At 44.8% G+C, this 20,936-nt stretch overlaps 2 protein-coding genes across 3 annotated transcripts in view; one reads left to right on the forward strand and one right to left on the reverse strand.

The window, feature by feature from the left end:
• Positions 1-9,243, forward strand: part of zmynd11 (zinc finger, MYND-type containing 11) — a 15,732-nt gene extending 6,489 nt beyond the window's left edge. Inside the window, exons 5-16 of one of the 2 annotated variants that reach the window (XM_052087529.1) lie at positions 985-1,203; positions 1,299-1,376; positions 1,920-2,012; positions 2,663-2,750; positions 2,986-3,041; positions 3,129-3,206; positions 4,141-4,259; positions 4,486-4,870; positions 5,082-5,156; positions 6,261-6,542; positions 7,069-7,254; positions 7,631-9,243. In XM_052087529.1, coding sequence (XP_051943489.1) covers positions 985-1,203; positions 1,299-1,376; positions 1,920-2,012; positions 2,663-2,750; positions 2,986-3,041; positions 3,129-3,206; positions 4,141-4,259; positions 4,486-4,870; positions 5,082-5,156; positions 6,261-6,542; positions 7,069-7,254; positions 7,631-7,753 — 1,782 coding nt within the window. In that variant the 3' untranslated portion in view covers positions 7,754-9,243. The remainder of the gene's footprint in view (positions 1-984; positions 1,204-1,298; positions 1,377-1,919; positions 2,013-2,662; positions 2,751-2,985; positions 3,042-3,128; positions 3,207-4,140; positions 4,260-4,485; positions 4,871-5,081; positions 5,157-6,260; positions 6,543-7,068; positions 7,255-7,630) is intronic. The other variant, XM_052087530.1, reaches the window with a different exon arrangement.
• A 376-nt stretch (positions 9,244-9,619) lies between these two features.
• LOC127616098 (disco-interacting protein 2 homolog C-like) overlaps positions 9,620-20,936 on the reverse strand; it is a 34,616-nt gene continuing 23,299 nt past the window's right edge. Inside the window, exons 15-37 of the mRNA XM_052087510.1 lie at positions 20,496-20,589; positions 20,131-20,250; positions 19,342-19,456; positions 18,999-19,138; positions 18,496-18,632; positions 17,653-17,861; positions 17,256-17,370; positions 16,935-17,136; positions 16,408-16,508; positions 16,202-16,282; positions 15,970-16,093; positions 15,758-15,879; positions 15,458-15,569; positions 15,266-15,375; positions 15,067-15,197; positions 14,832-15,000; positions 14,580-14,750; positions 13,916-13,977; positions 13,774-13,831; positions 12,998-13,072; positions 12,185-12,359; positions 11,927-12,050; positions 9,620-11,441 (exon numbers count right to left, since the gene is read on the reverse strand). Of these exons, the coding sequence (XP_051943470.1) occupies positions 11,189-11,441; positions 11,927-12,050; positions 12,185-12,359; positions 12,998-13,072; positions 13,774-13,831; positions 13,916-13,977; positions 14,580-14,750; positions 14,832-15,000; positions 15,067-15,197; positions 15,266-15,375; positions 15,458-15,569; positions 15,758-15,879; positions 15,970-16,093; positions 16,202-16,282; positions 16,408-16,508; positions 16,935-17,136; positions 17,256-17,370; positions 17,653-17,861; positions 18,496-18,632; positions 18,999-19,138; positions 19,342-19,456; positions 20,131-20,250; positions 20,496-20,589 (3,000 nt within the window). The 3' untranslated portion in view covers positions 9,620-11,188. The remainder of the gene's footprint in view (positions 11,442-11,926; positions 12,051-12,184; positions 12,360-12,997; positions 13,073-13,773; positions 13,832-13,915; positions 13,978-14,579; positions 14,751-14,831; positions 15,001-15,066; positions 15,198-15,265; positions 15,376-15,457; positions 15,570-15,757; positions 15,880-15,969; positions 16,094-16,201; positions 16,283-16,407; positions 16,509-16,934; positions 17,137-17,255; positions 17,371-17,652; positions 17,862-18,495; positions 18,633-18,998; positions 19,139-19,341; positions 19,457-20,130; positions 20,251-20,495; positions 20,590-20,936) is intronic.

Raw genomic sequence — 20,936 nt, forward strand, 5'->3', positions numbered from 1 at the left:
TGAACCGAGTCTCCTGGAATTACTCGCTGGCTACTTGCGTACAGACGTGTTTCGCAGCATTGGGTGGGGAAGTCGAAAATTTTTTTGTTGATCTGAATCAAGTGTCGTAAGCCACGTTTCCACCAAGAGTTTACGTCATGTTTAATGACATCGTAGTATGATGTAGTTTTAAAAAAAAGTTTTGAATTGTCTGTAGATACCAGATGATGGTTGCAAAGCACTGCTGTTGTCTAAATGAAGCGGCTCGATTCACTTCACCCTTCACCTCACAGCCATATACAGTATTGTGTTGGGAAGCTTTCAAATCTATATAAATACATAAAAAGCCATCCGAATGATTAATCGATTATGAAAATTAGTTCTGGATTAATCTGACCATCGATAAATTGTCAATTTCTTATTATACTCTTTGCTCTAAAAAAAATCAGATTAATTAAAATAAATAAAGAGATGAATACATTTCTTTGAAATTTTGGCGCCAGCTTAGTGGACCCCCCCGGGGCTTATGTGCCTTTTGCGGAGCCGCGTCTGTGCCACGGTAGCCCCACAAGTTCTCCTTTGTGTCTTTGAAATTGTGTTTGGCATGCTTCTTTTCCTCTCCTCTTCCTTGGTGTTGGCTTGTTCAAAACGAGGACCTACTAGGACACCCGAGTTGTTCGACAAAAGTGCAAAAAAATGTCACGCAGTTGTTTAAAGAAACCTAACTTGATATGTGACAGCTGTTCTGCTCGCGTGCTCCAATCGCTCTACTAGTGCGACTTGTTTTGTCTGCTAGGGTGCATATGTATACATTCATAATTGACACACAGCATTATTCAAGATATCATTCACGACTTGGTTCAAAAAGCTTCACGAAGGTCTGATGAAGTTGACCCGGAAAGGTTCACGTGCACTTTTACGCTCATCCTGTGTTTAAAAAAAAAAAAAACGTGTTCAAGCTTGAATGATGAATGTGGTTTTGTGGCTTCCCCCTTGGGCGGCCAGGAGGGGGAGCAGGGCGCAGCCAACGAGCGCTCTCCGGCGTGTCCCCCTCAGGAGTGGGAGGCCGAGAGCCACGACTGGTACTGCTTTCAGTGCCACCTACCGGGCGACGTGCTGCCCTGCGACGACTGCTTCCGCGTCTTCCACCTCAAGTGTCTGTCGGAAGAGGGACGGCCCCGCGACGCCGCCACCGGCCCCCATTGGCAGTGCGTCTTCTGCAGGGTGGGTTTCCCCTCCGGGCTTGCGCTGCCGCAGCTTCCGCGTCGGCTTCGGCCGCACATCTCCAAAAAAAAAGTATCTTTGTTGTACGTCCACAGGGGAGTAAAAAGAAGAACCTCAGCAAACAGGAGATGTGCAAATATCTGCGCTTCATCGTCCAGCGCATGAAGGAGAGGGTGAGGGACCGCCACCGCCACCGCGCTTTCGTCTTGAGGCTTTATGACTCGTTGGTTGGCACTCAAACTGTCAACACATTTTAAAAATGTCGAAGAAACGATGCACGTGGTCGACATGATTTTAATGAATTGAGATGAGCCCTTTCCACCTGATCAGCTGTCCACTGTAGTGAGCCCGCTGTCCCCGAAAGGGTTAAATAGTGAGTGAATAGTTACCAGGTGCCGAATTTAATGACTGCTTCTAAATTTGTTTGAAATGTGGGTTTCGTAAATACATCGAAGTTGACGCGAGTAGCCGCTTATTAAAGCAAAAGCGTTTCATATATTGAGTTCACTCATGAATATGGAAGAGGTCAGCATGTCGGCGTGGCCCTTGACAGAAGTTCCTCATGTGGGCCCCTTTAGGGAAATGAATTGCCCCATGTCTGTCGTTTACCGTCAAGAAAATATGAAAAGTTGATGGTTTGAAAATCCGCCAAATGATGAACTGTGACGTGGTGAAGCATCATTGCTTGACCTAGATCTCAATTCTCCTCCTGGAAGGCGGTGGACCTGAACAAGAAAGGCAAAGACACCAAGCATCCCATGTACAGACGGCTCATCCACACCGCGCTGGACGTCTCCAACATCCAGGAGGTGACACAGATACACATACACACACATTCTTGTACTTGAGGCACAGTGAGGACCGATAAGTGATGAGTGATTAATTCGCTGGGTGATTTAAGTAGCCGATATTTAGCCCTTCACAAATCGAAAAATAAATAAATCTGAATTTTCCACATTTTTTTTCCAACACGTTACGACATGTACAAAGCGAATGACTTTCAAATTAAAAAAAAAATACAAGTTTTTGGTCAGTTTAATTTCTTGACAGGAATGATTGGATAAAGATCATCCCCCGTTTGGGTGCAAGTCTCCTTGCATTTCATATTTCAAATGCGACCCTGTCAAAGATTTTAGACGTATGAGAAAAGGCATCAGTATTTTTTTTATTTTTAATTTTTTTTTTATTATTATTACTAGTTTTTAGAAGTCACCACTTAATGGCAAAAAAAGTATTTAATGTTAAAAGGCATTGTTTGTACATAAATAATGACTTTCCTCATTATGTTGCTTACAATATATACCACATCCATTTTTGGCCTTTTTAAAATTCAATCTGCCATTAACATTTTTCCCCCCGCTAAATATGAGAATGAATCGTCATCGGCCTCAAAAAAGTAGTATCACTTTGAGGTCTGAAAGGTCCCGATCGGTGTCAACGTCTCTCTTTTGAACTGCAGAATCTGACGGAGGGGAAGTACAAGAACTTTGAGGAGTTCAAAGCCGATGCCCAGCTGATTGTCCACAACACGGCCATCTTGTATGGAGGTGGGTCCCCTTGATTGACACAACCCTTATTGACAGAGGGGATGGTGGTGGCCCGCTGGAAAGACACTTCTTGCATCACGGTGAAGACCACTTCCGAAAGAATGTGTGACTTGCATAATTTCCTCATTTTTATGCGGGTACAAGCACATCAAGGATCTGAACTGAGTGAGGAATGCCTTCACCGTTATTGATCAAATGTTTCAAATGACCCCTCGTGTACTGTTTGTGTTTGTAGTGCACAGCGACCAGGCGGAGATGGCGCGTCTTCTCTTCAGCGACACCTGTCACGAGGTGCGCATCGAACTCTGCCCCTCAAATCGGTGTGAAGCCCCCCCCCACACACACACACCCACTTTATTGAGCGTCTTCTCTTTCCAGCTGAACGAGCTGTTGCTGTGTAAGAACTGTTTCTACCTGTCCAACGCCCGCCCCGACAACTGGTTCTGTTACCCCTGCGTGAGTAGAAACCAACCCGCCGCTCACCAACATTGAGCCCTCAAGTCGGGAATGCCATTAAATCGCATTTAGTTATTACCGTTAGAGCCACAATTTCACCCAAACCATGCTGATGGCAAGTGACTCGACTTTTCGAGTTCCGAATTGTTCTTTGGCCGATTCTTATTTGAATTAACCGCGGGGTTTGTCTTTGAATACTGGAGATACATCCCGTGTATGTCAACATTTATACACTTATGTATAAATTCAACGTACATCACAAGTGGGCCCCCGACTTTTTGAATTTTTTTAAAATAAATATTTTCCGATGCCAAGAATTGCCAGAATTCTTTTTTTACGATACTTGATGAAGTTGCTGACTCAGGAAAAAAAGAGCTATAGCTCCGTTCTCACGTTCTACACTACTGGTGAGTGATGTGGGTGTCAGCGATTTAGCATGTCGAGTTGGGTGACTTATCAGTTATGGCAGGGGTGTCAAACTCATTTTTGGCGGGGGCCACATTTTAGTTATCGTTTCACTTGGAGGGCCGTTATGACTAAATAACTGTTGATTCAACCATTGTTTACGTTACTATAATGAGCGGTTTGGGAACAAGAAAATGCTTCCACTAGCGCTCTTATTTATTACATATGAGAATTAAAAATTTTGGTCGACATTTTTGAAAGAATCATAGAAATTGCTTTCTCGGGCCACATAAAACGATGTGGCGGGCCAGATCTGGCCCCCGGGCCTTGAGTTTGACACCTGTGAGTTATGGCCATTGGCAGCTCATGTATGAATGTTAGATATATCGTGAAAAATCGGAGATATAAAATGAGATAACATATGATTTTAAAATTCTGCAGTACGGTTAGACATGAAAAAGCGAACAGCGATTTTTGCCAGGGATGACTGCACATATATGAAATTGCGCCTTTTTTTTTTTTCCCCTAGACTCCGAGTCATGACCTGGTGTGGGCCAAGATGAAAGGTTTTGGCTACTGGCCGGCCAAAGTGCTGCAGAGGGAAGACAACCAGGTGGACGTGCGCTTCTTCGGCCACCAGCACCAAAGGTCTGCGAGACCTTCTTGACGCCACTTGTCTGGCATTTGTGTCGCCAGAGTATCCGTTCTATCGTTTCGAATGTAACCACCACGAACGAGGGGGATGACGGTGTCATAAAATATGGGCAGCTTTCTTTTTAGACACCCTTTGCTAGTTTCAAGTCTTCGATAGAAGAGAAGCTTCTTGATCCTATTGACAAAACATCTTCATGACCGAGTCGTGTGCGCTCGTCAGGGCCTGGATTCCCTCGGACAACATCCAGGACATCAAGGTGAGCGTGCAGCAGCTGCAGGTGAAGCGTAGCAGCGGCTGGAAGAAAGCCTGCGACGAGCTGGAGGTCTACCAGCGCTTCCTCAAGGAGGGACGATTCTGGAAAACCAAGCTCGAGGAAGAAGGCGGCGGCGGCGGCGGTGGCGGCGGCAGGGGCGGACAGAGTCCGAGCCCAAGGAAGTCACAGAAAGAAGGCAACCAGCGGATGGACCGGACGCCGAGGATGGTGAAGACGGAAAAAGTGCAAGTTTCGGACATGTTGGAGAGGGTGCACGGCTCCAAGAGGACGGAGAGGAGCGAAGAAGCCGAGTCCAGCATCTCATCGACCAGCAACGAGCAAGTCCGACAGGTGAGTGCCGTGGTCGCCGCTGAATCGGAGCGCCTCTTAAACCGTGTCGGGTTCAGAGACAGACATTTGCCTACCAAATGTTGGCCAGTTAATTTCATTTTAATTGGGCAGACATTGATGTGCCAGGTTTTTTTTTGGGATCCAGTCAATCAAAGCCTGTAAGTGTGCAATTTTGCAACAACGGTTCAATGTGATTGCTTTTTTTCTACAGATGAAAGGGAGCCAGGAGCCCAAGGCCAAGAAAAGCCGGCGGACGCCACAAGTGGAGCCCAAAGAAGAAGCCAGTGTAGGTTTCTCCATCTTTCATCCTTGCTAAACGTCACCCCTCTTGAACAAGGGAGTGAAGATGTGGCGTTCAAGCGCTTTTGAGAACCTCCAAGGTAGCAAAGAGCTACTGTGCAAGGCAGAATGTCCATTGGCATTGTTGGCATGGCAACAATACACCACCCGGAAATTAAAGCGGATACATCATTAGGAATTGGCGACCGATTCAGAATTTGTCTGTACGTGTCCTGACATTGACGGGTGACCGGTCAGTTGTTGATATTGACGTATGGTATTGAAATACGTATGCGGTTTTGCATCGCAATTTGTTGGGCAAAATGTGGATTTGGCGCCTCATCACAACACATGAAATGGCAAAACTGAGAATCAACCCCTGATACAGTGCTACTTGCGCCTGCTAGCTAGCACCGAGCTTCGGCTGGCTACTAATGTGTCGAAAACATATTGCGGAGTTGCTCCAAAGTCGGTCACCATCAAGTTTGCATGGTTGACTTTTGGCTCCCCTGCTTTTGTCATTTAACGCGAGGTAAGAAATGCTTTCCTTTTATTGCTTAAGTCATGACCAAAAAAAATTGTGCATGGTACCACTGGTTGCGATATTTCTTAAGTAGAAATCAAGCCACAAATTGAATTCATAACTTGGCAAAGAAGGCATGCGAGCATTTTTAATTTGCGTTGTGATGAATCGAATCTGAGAGTCTTTATTATGCACTGGACTGATTGGAATTTAAAATCTGTGAACTGTTAGACAGTACCTGTATTTCATTTGTTTTAAAAAATATTTTTATTTTTTTTAATGTTTTTTTTTACTCCACAATATTTAACATGTTGAGTTTTTAAACTTGCACACAATCGACAAAAAAACAAACAAACAAATAAAATAGAACCACACATTGCTGACAAAAATAAATAAATAAATAAATAAATAAATGAAAAAAAAAAAATATTAGTAAATAAATAGAAATAAAATACATACTTAAAAGTAATTAATTTAGGAACAACCCCCGCCCCCCCACTCAAAACCAAAGAAGAAAAATTCCCAAATTACAATAATTCCAATGTAAAGAGAAGTGGTTGAAACCTGACGGCAAGTTTGTGTCGGCAGGACCCCGAGCCCGAAATGGAGGCAGTGAGCTCGAGCCAGGAGATCCCAGTGTTGTTCGCGCCGCCGCCGCCCGAGAAGCAGTCGGTGTCCACGCAGACCAAGAAGGCCAGCGGCGGGTCGCCGCGCACTCTCCACCGCGGCACGCAGACCAGCTCGGATGCCGCCAACTGTCACAACATGTGCCACGAAAAATACACCAAGGTCTTCAACGAGTTCAAAGAGAGGATGAAGGCCGACAACAAGCGCGAGACCGAGCGACTGGTCCGGGAAGCTCTTGAGAAGGTCAGGCCGACCTCCGCCACGTTTTCACACGGTTGGCAAATTCCAACAAGTTGCACGCTTTCAATAGGAAAATATATTTGGCGGATTACGGACTCGTGACGGGAATTAAGAATTGAGCTCTGAGTCAGAAAAAAAGCACACCAAAGAAAATGTGGAACAAGGTGAAAGTTTTTTTTTTTAAGTGAAAAAAAATGCAAAGAAAGGGTGAAAAAAAGTAGCGGTAACATTTTTAAATGAAATTAAAAAAAACATTTTAAAACTTGAAAGGTGCAAAAAAAAGTGGGCCATCTTTTTTATTTTAAAAAATGTATGGAATAAAAGTAAAAGAATTTGGGGCTGAGGAGGGAATTCAAGCCCCCAAAATTAGAAAATTTAAGTTGCAAAACAATGTGCAAAATGTTTTTAAAGAAAGAAACAAAAAAAAGAACGAAAACTGAGGGGAAAAAAAGTTAGCAAAATAAATAAAAGTAATATTATTTTTTCATTATGGCTATTTAATTTTTGATGTTTTGTGCGGTGGCTGCAGCTGCGTGGCGAAATGGAGGAGGAGAAGCAGGAGGCGGTGAGCAAGGCGATGGGCGGCGCTCAGGCCGAGTTGGAGCGCAAGTGCAAGCAGGTGAAGGACAAATGCAAAGAGGAGCTGCTGGACGAGGTCAAGAAGCTGGTGGCGCAGCACAAGCAGCTCGTCTCGCAGACCAAGAAGAAGCAGTGGGTAAGGACGACCGCGACCACGCCCACGCCGGCGCCTCCCGCCTCATATCACACTTTGCTTAGTTGGTTTTCTCGCTCATACAGAGGAGGGATACCACTGCAGCGTTTAAATCAAATTAAGAGGGAAAATCAACAATTTTTTAAAAAAGCTTGAAGGAGATGTTTGAAAAGCAAAAAGTGACCACCAAAAGTGGAAACTGAAATTTAAAAAAAAAAAAATTGAGAACCCCTTTTTTGTTTTGTTTTAATTTTCCCATTCTTTATCAATGCCACTTTTTCACTTAAAATAGTTGTTTAAACTTTGATCCCTATTTTATTTTCCCAGTGGAAAAAAATAATAACAAATAAATGAAAATGTTTGCGTCTGTGTGCGCCAGTGTTACAACTGCGAGGAGGAGGCCATGTACCACTGCTGCTGGAACACGTCGTACTGCTCGATCAAGTGTCAACAGGAGCACTGGCACGCCGACCACAAGCGCACTTGCCGCAGAAAGAGATGAAAAGAATCCGGACCCGCGTTGTTCCTTCCTCCTCGCACGCCATTGGCTTCTCCAACTCCTCCTGTCGTCAATCAAGGTCTGCAACACACACATTTTTGCCTTCCTTCTTTCGTGTCTCCAATGTTTTTTCAACTTTTAAAAAAAACAAAACAATTTTTTTATATTATTTAACACTCAGTTTTTATTTAGTGGTAATGATTTGTCTTTGTCCCACCGAATGTTATTTAAGTGTGTGCAGCATTTAACTTTTTTTTTTTTTTTTAATGATTTTATTTTTTCCAAGCGCAGATAACGTAAACGCTGCTTTCATCAAGAGAAAAAAACTGTGGGGGGAAAATATAAAAATAGATCACAACAGATGTGGGCATTTTTTTTAAATCAGTCCTTTTGACCTAAAATCGACAAAATAAAAATCAAAATTGTGCTCACTTATTATTGGGGACAGGGTCACAGCATCATTGCTGACTAAACAAATCTTCCCTTCTTGTTTTGAATTCTTCTGCACGTTTCTTAATTGCATGGCAACGCTAAATTGAGTCGTAAATATATATTTTTGGAATTTTAACGTGGCGTGGATTTGTACAAAGCAAATGCAAATCACGCAAGTTTTAAACCATAAAAACCAAGACTGGAATAACAAAAAAATATACACTGACAGGCGGGCCGATATCGAATTTATGCAAATCGAATGATCCAACAGGTGGCGCCATAGGCGTTTTTTTTTCTCTTTCCCCTTTGTGATGAAGGTGGACTGAACAGAGGGAAAATCATAGAACTATTTTTGTCCTGTTTGTTGTATTATTGTTTGTATTCATACAGAGCAATTGTTAGCCTAAATTCACGAATACGGGCTCTCTTCCTGGCCGATGCACTACATGTAAATAACATGTTCCCAACTGCCACGTCATGTATGATTCGTCATATCATCACGGTCAACCCACGAACAGGCTGCTCCTCTGCCTCGTGCTCGCTTGGACTGTTGCAGGTGTTCTGAAACTGCCATATCGGGATTTTAAAAAGTTAATAAGGGCCGACCAATTGAATTCTTGGGTGCTGTTGCCAATTCCTACATTTGACCCCCCCCAAAAAAGTATTACACATTAGGATTAGGGAAGGGGGCTGGGGGGGGGGGGGGGGGGCAGCGGGATCTTCATTGAATCCCAAAGGTTTGAGAACCCCCGCCCCAACTTCATGTTCTTCCACGTGTCATTCCAGCGCATGACTTTTCTTGTTCTTTCTGATTGTCGTGTGCAGTCACCTTGGAAATCATTTGTTGACCCCCGCCCCGAAAAAAAAATAAATAAAACCCCACACACACAATGTTGGTCTCGGCACTCAACTTTGCAAAGCACGTTGTCACTTCCTGTGCGCCCACCCGCCCATGTATTCATGCTCCAAAATCAATTTTGGGTTTTTGATGCTCTAGCTAGCAATATGTATATAAATCTGTTCTATGTGCTAACATGGAGGAAATAAATGTATCAACAAGTTCCACTCTGTCTTCTGTTACTGCTCGCGCAATAACCTTTTCTTACACAAATGTATATGAAAGTATTTCAAGCAACACTTTTACTCTCATGTCCCCCCCCGCCCCCAAAAAAAAAATATTGCATGAATAAAGTAGTGCCAAAACGTTTTTCCCTAAATAAAATTGAATTTTGCAAGAAAAAGAACGATTGAGAATAAAGATAAGTTAAAATGACCACAAAAAAAAATTGGGGGGCAAATGTTTCTGGGTGGCCAGGGATAATTTGAGAATAATTGATGGTCCACATACAACATAGCATTTTTTTTAATTGACAGGGATAAAGGTTTGTGTTCAAGGCAAAAAGTTACATTTCCTCAAAAACAAACAAAAAAAATGTGTCTCCCATAAATGTGCACAAAACACTTAAAGGCAACGCCTGAAACATTTATTGACATAAAAACTCAAAAGCATTAAAAAAAATTGTAAAAATGTCAAATCAACAACTTGTCAGCAAAGTGCTCTTATTTTTCTTTTTCTTTCCCACCACCACTACAAAAACATATTTGCATGAAAGTAAAAACATTGGCATAAAAGTCTTGGAGGAATTGACTTGGTTTTGCCAAACATTTTTTGACGTTCGCACATGACAAAAGGACGGAGTGGTTAAAAAATATTTCCACCATCAGACTTCCAAACTCAAAGCTTTTTTTTTTCCTTTTTAGGAGCAAATATTTAAACTCTCAGACATCTTTGTCGCCTGACTGCTGAGAGACAAAATAAATTAAATCACTTTTTTTGTACATAATTACACATATGCATGTGGCTTGTCGAAATGCTAAAAAAAAAATTGGCTGAATAGTACCTGAAAATGCAACTGGAAAGGATTCATCTCAAAAGATTACAAAATGTCATTCACCAGTTTGTTTCTTTGGTTTGTGTTGCAATGGCAAAACGTTTCAAACTTCCTCGACCGACCCCCCAGGCCGTGCCGCTGCCACGACTCCATTTGGGGTTTCTGGTGTTCCATCTGGCACTTCTTCGTTCCTGAGGCCACAAAAATGGCCATTGTTTTTTTTTTTTTTTGCAAGTAGAGAAGGTCCCCAACTAAGCTCCAGCAATCGTTCTTACGTTGCAGAGAGAATATCTTCCTATGACTGTTGTCATAGACGCTGTTTGTATGCATTGCTGCTCTGTGTTCAAGTAGCAGTTGAGAAATTTGAGAATCAAGACAAAATCGGTTAATTCTGTTAGCCTATCTATGGCGTTTCCCATTATATTCTCATATGAAGCTCACACACTTCATGTGGGTTTGGTTGAACATTTTGGTGTTTGAATAGCCGAAGTTTGATCAGTTTAAAGTCAACTTCAGGATGTCTTTGATCTGAGGTGGCATGCGGGCGGGGTCGCATGCTCGCTGCTCGTCATTCGTGGGTTTGCTGATGCGAGCAATCTGTTTTTTTCCTCATATGCGTTGTTGTCACCCAATCCCTTTGCTTCGTTATTTTTGTTTTTATTTCTCCTCCCCCCAAAAAATATTTTGAAATGAATATAAAGAAAAAATGGAGGTTGAATTTTTTTGGGGGGAAAAAGTTTTTGAGGCGAGGGGGACAGGTGGGGGTTTGGGTTAATCAACAATGCAAATAAGTAGTAGAGGATTGGTTCCCCAAAGCGGTGGCAAATTGGTTGAATACGTATTTGAACAATGCGAATCACGTTGTCTCCTCTTTAAAAGTGAATTAACCGTACTTACAAATGGATTGCTTGAAGCCATTTTTTTTTCAAAAACTCCGTGAGCGAGCAAGTCTTCTCTTCAAGCCTTCAGAATGATGTTATATGCAAGCTTCCCATTGCACAAAACCAGTGCTATGAAATACTTTCAAACGTGTCTTTTAGTGCGTTTGAGCATGTCTGCGTATGGTCGACGCGGGGTGGGGGTGGGGGGGGCGTTGGCGAACCATCAGGTTCAGCTACATGTTGTAGGCCACGTAGACGGGGTCGAGCTGGTCGGCCAGGAATCCATCGCGCAGGTGCATGCGCTGCTTCTCGCCGCGCGAGTTGATGGGGACCACGCCCACGTCGGCGACCACCACCACGCCCACGATCAGGTAGTGCTCCTCCAGGACTGCGTTGGTCACCAGCGGGACCAGGTCTAGCGCCTCCTGCTCCGACGCCGCCAGCTCCACCACCGCCACCAGCAGGTTGCTCCAAGTGAACACCGCGCTGGGGACAAGCACCGGAAGAAACAAGAGGTCTTGTTAGATAAAAATGAAGTCACAAATGAAGAATGAAGTCACTAAAAGATGAAACAGTGGCAAAGTAGAAATTTTGAGGATAGTTCGATTCTTTTGCCAGATTTTTTTTCCTGGAAAATAATTGAACGCAACGCCGTACTTTTCTCGAGAAACATTTTTTAAAAAGAAAATTAAGAATTTCAAGATTTTTTTAATGAGGTTGTATTGTTAATTATCAGAAACAAAATATTCAAATGAAATGGCATGTTTTGATTTTTTTATATCACTGGAAAGGGTCATGTCTTTAAAAGCATCTAATAAATATTTTTCGATTTATATACGATTATTTTTAAATCCACATTTGAGAATTTTCAGTTTTTCATTTTAAAAAATGCCATTTACCATTTTTTCTAGGAAAAAGAAAAATCATAAAGCACTAAAATATTTTTTTCAGATTGTAATTTTGCTGCTGACCACTGTGTGATGCTCTTGTGCGTCCTGACGACGGAGGTCTCGATGTCGACGGGGTGGTAACGCATGCCCCGGAGCTCCATGGCCTCCTCCAAGGCGCCCACCACGTAGAGCGCATCGTGGCGCTCTGCAGGCGGCCGTGTGAACGGCCGTGCACACAAAAGGTTTAAAGGTCACACTCTGCACAAACATTCTCACATGGTTTGGGAAGTGGTGATTGAATGCTCAAAGCCCCAAAATACAACCGCCAGCGCCACTGACCTCCGTTGGCGTCGGTCAGCCGCGTTCTGCGCAGGAAGCCCAGGTAACCCGTCCGCGACCACTCGGTGTGCGTGTCTCCGAAGCTCAGTCTGGATGCAAAGTGATCGGAACGCAGTGCTTCATCCCCGTACACGCTCACGTAGCCGCTCGAGTTGTGGCCGCTCTGAACCCAAATCTAAAAAACAGATGCGACGTGTTGAATGATTGACTGGTCGCCAACACGGCCCGTCCAGTCATCGCAGCGCTCGGAATGATTAACGATTCAGAATGAAAACAAAATAAAATAACTGTCAACAGTGAGGGGAGAAGGGAAACAAAGGTGGAAAACAAAGAAGCTATCACTCTTGTGTTAGCCTAGCCTCATTTTTAGCTAGCACAAAGCTAGTTCGTCTCTGCCTGAGGTCCTTGTCTTAGTTTGCCTTTGGCTTGTTGCTAGGACAGCGTGAGAGGCCAACAGTGATGCCTTGGTGCACTGCCGAATTGGCCTTTATTGGCTGACTATTTAACAGTTGGACTGAATGCTCATTAGCCGGCGAAATATTTTTCATACAGCCACACGTGGTTACTTTTGGGCTGGAAACTCCCCACGTGGATATGGAGATGTGAGAGGATCCAAACATTCCTCTCCGATGACTGATTATTGGAGTTGAATTCCAAAATTCTCATTCAGCGTTCCTTTTTAAGGGCCAATTCGCTACTTAATTCGAATTACCTCTGATTTACGCACTGCCCTAATACACAGTCACACAGAGAGGGAAGAAAGAAGGATTTTAGTCTAATTGGCAAAGTGGGGGTGAGATGGAAACCTGGTACCTCGCCCAGATGAGACTCTCCCATTGGTCCTTTGGTCTCTGGGTTGGCGATGATGATGCGAACGCCGGGAAGGATCTGAGCAAGCAAGAAATGCAAAATGTTGTTGGCACAAAAAAAAAAAATACAACCACATTTGAAGTATATGTATGTATGTAAACACGCACACACACAAAATGTTTCAATCAAGGGAAAGTCCATTTGAACAATTTGTTTCAAAAAGTGAAACGTGAAATTACTTTCCCACATACAAAGTGACATTCTGCAGGCCTTTATTGTTTCCAATTTTAATGATGACGGCAGGAAGACGGCATCCATCCGCTTATCCTAATAAAAGTTGCGGGGTGTGCTGGAGCCTATCCCAGCTGCCCTTCGGGCAGTAGAGGGGGGGAACACTCTGAACTGCTCGCCAGCTAGTTGCAGGGCACATATCGACGAACAACCATTCATTCTCTCAGAAAAAAAAATAAAAAATCCAGCATTTTGCAAAATTTGAATATTTCATGTGTCCTACAACAACAACAAAAAAGGACCACAACCATCTAACTTTTTTGGGCCTCCTTTTGTATGAATGACAGCATCAAGGCAGCGTGGGATGGCGGCTGTCAGCCTTTGTAGGTATTATTGTAGCTCAACTTGCTTTGATTAAAAATAAAAAATAAAATTGCTGACTCCAAGAAGCTTGTTGCCAGTGGGAAGGTGGATGACCGTTGAACCCCACCACCACACAACACACACACAAAACAACAACAATAAATAAGTGACCCATTTCCACTCACCTTCCCAGACTCCATCAGGGGCAAACTGTGAGGCGATCCTCTCTCAACGAGTCGCACCCTGAAACAAGAAAAAAACAACATTTAACAACTTCTCAATCAGCATGTTAGCATCTGTGAATTAGCTTCGATGACGCTAGCGCACCTGTCATGACGCAGCGCCCTCATGTCCACAAAGACGGTGGTCGGGTCGGGACTGGATGTTCCCTGAAGAGAACGTTGCACACACAGTTTTGGCTTGCAAGAAATTACATAAACTGCACATGAAATCGATTTTATGTCGGGAACAACCCGTGTGACTTCCGACTGATTTTGCTCTGTTGGATCACATTTGAGATTTTTGCATGTTGTGCTTGGACAGAGTTGACGACGATTTGTTTTTAGGCTCACACATATATTTCAAAGAAAATTACAAGTAGAGAATTATCGTTCACTGTTCAACCTCCCCCATGGTTTTTTAAAATTTGTCTCAACCTCTGCGAGTTCTGGGCTCGGGCATGTATTGGTCTGCGATAGTGCGATCTTGCGCCCGGAACTGCTGTTTGGGGAAGTAGATATCAACGTAGAAGTAGATAATGCGTCATTGGCAATGAATGCGGAATTTGGGATAACAGAAACATTTGCGGCAAAATTGAATTTTTGGAAATCCTGCTGTTGGAATGGTGAAAATCGATCAAGAAATGTGATCGAAAAGGAGAAGAACGTTGTATTGTTTAATGGTGTACAAAAACACGTGAATGGCTTCAGCGGTGAAGGAGGAAGAAGACGATGAGCGTAGCCATGGTTACCGACAGCGCGGCGGCACTCACCTGGAGACAGACGGCCATGTTGACCCGGCATCCGAAGGCCGTGCTGACGGCACGGGAGTGAAGGCCGAGGTCCTTGAAGAGTTTGGAGAAGGACTGAGTCAGCGACGTCCGAGGTCGCTCCTCAGCCACGACCACGCACGTCCTCACGCGGGACAAGTCCACGCCGCGGCTCTGACAAAAAGGACGCACGGCGCCGGGTTACGCGTTTGCCGGGTGGACGACGCCAAGACGGGTCGCCGGCGCCTCGATCACCTTGAGAGCGTCCGTCTGCATGGCGAGTCCTCTGGTGCTGACGTCCATGACGCTGTATGAGCAGAAGGTGTCTCGCACTTTGTGGTGGCTGACGGCCCAAAGCCACAAGGAGGCGTTGCTCTCCAGCTCGCACGGCGGGATCAGAATGGACTGGTGGCCCGAGTACACGCTACAGGCGCGCCACGCGGTTAGAGCGCGCCACATACACATGACATAAAAACACGCACGCACAAACCTGCAAAGGCACCAAAGGACGAAGCCCAGGCCGCAGTACGGGTCGAGGCAGATGGCCACCTCTCTGGACGGGTACAGCTCGCACTGAAGCTTGATGGAGCGACACAAGGCACTGGTGGCCGCGTGAGACATCTGAACACACGTGCGCACGTTGTCGTTTGTGACCTGTACGTGTGTCTACATGCGTGTGCTTTGCATACCTTGACGCCAGCTAGCATGCCGGTGGTGGACACGCTAAAGTCCAGGTAGGCCAGCGTGTCAGGATTGGAGGGTTTGTAAAGCAGAGGAGCTTTCTTCTTCGGCAAATCATCTGAAACACAAACGCACGCCAAAAGCGTCATGATGTTTTCCCCCATCAACGTGCATCTAGCATGTTTTGCGTTAGCGCGTACCTGTGTCCAGGACGGGCGGCCACGTGCGCATGTCCACGGCAGCCGAGGCCTCTTTGGACTTGAGCAGCTTTGAAATGACCTGAGTGGTCAAGACGCACACCGAACGACTCACCTGCAACATACAACACATTTTACACGCACGCACATTGCTCTTTGTGTTGGTCGCCTTTTATGGAAAACTGTAAAAAGAAGTTAATTTCCACAAAAGTAGCTTGTATATGTATATGTACAGTATAAAACGAGTGTGTTTAGCAGCACGGACCACCTTTACAATTTAGCAATGAGCCTGTGTGAAATTACCTCGACGATCATCTTGACGGTGGGCAACGTTGTGGCAATATTGTGCGGGTGAGGCGGACGCACGGTGACGGGAACGCAACCGGCGTACAAACACCCGTAAAACGACACGATCAGCTCCATACCTGGAAATGCAAACGGGAAGTGACGTCACGGCAACAGTCCACTTCGGAGTGTGTGTGTTCGTATTTATGTGTGTGAGTGTTTGTGTTTACCTGGAGGGTAGAGCAGTGCGACGTGGTCGCCGTCCTGAAGGTGGCTGCGTTCGGCCAACATGGCCGCCACCTTCTCAGCCTTCTTGTGGAGCTGCGAGCATGTCACTGAGCTGGCCGTCGTTCCCTGGGGGAGGTCGCATACACGCGCACGCACCATGAATGACATTTCCGATTGAATTTGTGTGTATGTGTGTACGTGTGTGTGTGTGTGTGTGTGTATATATATACTAACCCGTGCATTGAGTAGCGTGTACAGTACATGTTCCGGTGTGCTCTGTGCTCGCCATTGTAACACCTCAGACAGGAACAGGAACTGAAACAGACAACGACATGCTATGGACAAATGTGGGGTCCAAACGATCAATCGGCCAACCGATCAGTCGGACCACAGACAAAAGTATTGGGTCATGTAGCACATGGAGTGTTAGGTGTCGCCACCTGGTGGTTGTCCTCGACCTGAGTAATGTCTCTTCCGCTGGCCTGAGCGATCCTCTTCCCAGACACCAGATTTCCCACCATCACCGACGCAGGGCCGATCTCTGCGGATGATCAAGAACATCATCAGGCCATTTGACACTATATGCTACTTCTACTCATTTTGTACAGTATTGTTTGTGTTTTTGAAGTCTTGCAGCATGTCGCGGTTGAAATAAAGTTCATCTTGGCATGAAAGAGGTTACTAGTGCGTGACACAAGCCCACTAGCTGGACTGAGCTACTGAGTTACTAGTGCAGCAGAGTAGTATACTAATGACGTGAAGTTTTAGTGTGTACTTGTAGTTTGAACTAATTGAAGACCCATATCAGATTTGTGCGTTTCGTCAAAAGTTCTTGAATCTCTTGAATGTGTGTGTGACCAGCTTCCAAAATAGCGATACTCAAATGAGCTTCTTTAAAGGTGCAGGACATGAGAGTGACGTCCTCGTAACGCCGATGTCCGCCGTCACGAGTGTGTCCCCCCCCCACCTGGTTGCTTCTGTCTGGGTTTGGGCAGGTTGGTGACGCAAGTGTGCGGACACATGAGGACGTTGGTGGGGTGCAGCGCCCCCTCCAGGAAGAGCTGCTTGGTCTCGCACAGGTGGATGCCCCCCAGGGGAGTCTTGGGGAGCGTGTTGGGCGCAACCAGAACCAGACAGTACACGCCCACCTGGTGGATCCCATCGATAGCCTGCACACGGCATAAATCGGTTTTGGGTGGGGGTGTGCGTGTGTGTCTTGTGTGTTTATCTGCGTGCGCGTGTCTGTATTTGTGCATCAATGCGCGTGCATGTGAGTGGTTATGTGTACCTGCAGCACACGGCTCATCCACTGGAAGCTGTCCTCCTCTGTGGAGTCGGGCCGCTGCTCAGCGACCACCACAATCCTCTCGTCATGGAGGACCTCGATGGAGAACACCGCTATCCTGTCGCACGCACACAGATAATCATGTGGAAGCACGCAGACTGGCTCACGGTTAGCTACTTGCAAGCTAACATTCTCAGTCGACAACTCTACGGTATCACCCGCTGACGCCCACGTCACTCACCAAACCAAGCGGGTTTCACATTTGAATGTGATCACTTATGTTCAGATGTGCAAATGTTCATGTTAAAACATGACGCCGTTTTTTTTTTCTTTTCTGACAGGGCATCGATATGCTTCCGTGCCGAATGATATTTGCCAGAGCAAAAAAATTCCTCCTCACCGTCCCCTGTAGACGAACTTCATGGGCTCCACGGCGAGCGCCGTGGCGACGATGTCGTCGGCGTTGTGGTGCCGCCCCCCCACCACCATCAGGCCATCCGTCTTGCCCGCCACATACACCAGACCGGACGCGCCCACAAAGCCCAGCAGCCCCGTCCTGGTGAAGGGAAAGTCACTGATGGCGGCGCCGGCGCTGGTGACGGGAACCACCTGCAGACAGTACGTCCACTTTTACCAAGACCAACATCAACAACAAGAAGGAAGACTGTGGCTGTGTCCTAGCTTGAGATGCAAAGTAATATTCTAATGTATGCATACATACAAATCATGGCGAAAATCGTCAGATTTTTTTGGGCCAATTTTAAAAGAGCTAAGACAGTATCAGGTGACTAAATTGGCTGGCCAGTTAATTGGTTGGATATTATTTATCCTCGCGAAGAACAACTACCATTCCCACAAAAAATGTTCTCCTCTTTTTCAATAACTTTTTCTTGTCAAGTTTTAAATTTTTCCTTTTTTTTTTGCTTTTCTATTTTCCACAATTTTTTCTTCTTTTTCTTACACCCTAAAACACCCCCCCCACTATTTTTTCTACCTTTTGACACCGCCTTAATCAATATGTGGGCATTTTGAGTGGACTTTTTGTAGAAGTATTTAAGTCCACTAAATCAAATTCAAGAATGAATAACGCAGCTGCTCAGTTTGGAATCATTCAGTCATTCCCAAACACCAGAAAGGGATTTTCAGTGGACATTTTAGGAACTATTGAGGTCCATACACAAAATTTCCATACACAACCCAGGACAAAAATGAATGAGGAAAAGAAGGAGGTCACTTTTCCAACCTCAAAGGTGTTCTTAGTCATTCCACTGAGGCCATAGTAGGACGTCCCCGTGGCGACCGTGCATACACACAACTCGCCGACCTCGTCGGTTTTACACAGCTGTGGGACGCCATCCAGCTTCACCGCGCACATCACAGCTGTCGATGGGAAGGAGGATGTGGTGGATGGTAACCCAAAAAATTAAGAAAGAAAAAAAAAACATTATATGGTACAATACCTTTGGTGGAACCCCTTCACTTTCTACACTACTCCCTTCTAGAACATGTGCCAATACGTTCTTAAATTATCTGCATTCCATCTTAGTGTCCCATTAGTTTTGTCAAAGGTCTGTGTGTACGTGTGTGAAAACTGTCCCAATAGAATTTTTTTGTCAAAGATGTGTGCATAAATGTGTGTTTGTCTTTGTGTATTATTTTTTTGGGTCAATTTGTGTTAATTATTCCATTTTGTGAAGCTGTCCTCAAATTTTGGTCAAAATGCAGTGTGTGCGTGTTTTTGGTCACCTCCGGGCATGACACATCCGACATCCTGCACGGCGAGCACGGCGAGTTTGTCGTCCGAGTCGAGTCTGATGACTCCGTGACTGAGGCTGTGCATGGACAAAATGCCGCGAGGTGGCGTCCTGCTGGGATCCTCCGTAGGCCTGAACACACAAGACGCCAACCAATCAGCACGCGCCACATCATCATCCGCCTACTGTATATATTAGCTTTGCACCTACGGAGTCTATTTGCATTTTTTTCTTAAATTTTTTTGGGTTGTATTATTTATGTATAATGGGTGTCAATTATTTGCAAATATTCACATTAATCATTCTCTCTCTCCCACAGTCATACACAGAAGTACCTCCTGATGGCTACAGTGAGCGCCTCAGGTGAGCTGGCACAGGGACAAATGACATCTGACTTCAAACCTTTGGTATGGAAGACATTAAGGAAGGCATCACATGACGAGATGGACCCTACGAGAGAGGAACATAGTCTCTAGTCTATTCAAAGGGCAATTTCCACACAGCGCTCTCAGAGGCAAAATTAGTCGGCTACACCTCTCACACACACATACAAGGAAAATCCACTCACATATCACGGTCAAGCAAGCTTACAAAACGAACTGAAATATGCATTGTAGTGTGACATATGAGAGCATATTATTTATGTGAGCAAGAAAAATCACTAGTGTGTGAGAGCATTTTAATACTGTTCGTGTCAGCCCAAAAAAAACCCAGGGTACTGTGAGAGTGTTTCACTGGTGTCTGAGGGTTTCAGTAAAGCGTGAGAGCGTTCACTTGTATGCATGAGAGCAAATGAAATGTCAGTAGCGAGTACGAGAGCCATTTATCATATGAATGCGAATATTTTAGCAATGAATGAGAGGAAAACAAATTTAGTATTGTATGAGAGCATTTCTCTTGTGTGTTTTTGTGAGCAGAGTAAATTTCAATCATTGTGTGAGAGGTGTGCAATGCAGTTGTGTGTGAAAAGAGTTTCAGTCACGCATATGAGAGTATTTCAGAATGTGAGTGTATATTTGAGCTGCGCCTATGTGAGCGTTTCAGTCGCCTGCCGGCGTGTACGTTAATGCGGTCTTAGTGGGGCACGCCGTGCCGGCTGAAGGGTAGGGCGTAAGCCGACTTACAGGGATTGGCGCCGTCGGCGACCAGCAGCATCCTGAGCGACGTCAAGTTGACATCGCGCTGGTCGCGATGTGCCACCAGAGCCCAGTGCATGTCGCGCGACTTCACGCACGCCACCTTGGCTGAAAACACACACACCCACACACAGGAAGTGATGGCGTTCTGCTTAAAAGCATTCCTCGCATAAAAGCAATGACAAAAGCGCTTAACAAGGAAGACTAAAATGAATCATGGTAGTGACAAAACTAATAACGGGAATGACAAATGTGCATTACGGTAAAGCTGGTGTCATAAAACCGGCGACTTGTACAATTTGCGGGCATTGTCGTTGAAATCCGACTTTTGGAGGAAGGGAAATCGATGTTACCTTTGAACTGACACACTTTCTGGATCCATGAGAGCGGGTTGACCTTCATGAGGGCGTACGGGATGCTCACCACGTGCATCATGTTCATCACGCTCTGACACACGGACACAGACACGCATTCAATTCAAATTTTGAGGAACAAATGTCACGTTACGGAATTCAAAATTCAAATTTTTAAATTATTTTTTTTACATAAAAAAATTAGGATGATAATGTGAAGTTGTACCTTTTTCTTTCCAAGAAAATGTTCTTGTAATCTTTACAAAAAATTAAGTTAAGCCAGAAAAGGTTGATATGAAAATAGCCTCATAAGTGAAAAAAAAAATCAAAAATGAAACTTATAGGACTTGATAATTGAGGAAAAAAATACAACTTTTGTTCTACCAAAATTTGACTTTTCTTTTAATCCCAAAAAGATTAAAAAAAGGGGTGTGTCGATTT

This window comes from Hippocampus zosterae, chromosome 15 (genome assembly GCF_025434085.1).
Source record: "Hippocampus zosterae strain Florida chromosome 15, ASM2543408v3, whole genome shotgun sequence".
NCBI lineage: Eukaryota > Metazoa > Chordata > Actinopteri > Syngnathiformes > Syngnathidae > Hippocampus > Hippocampus zosterae.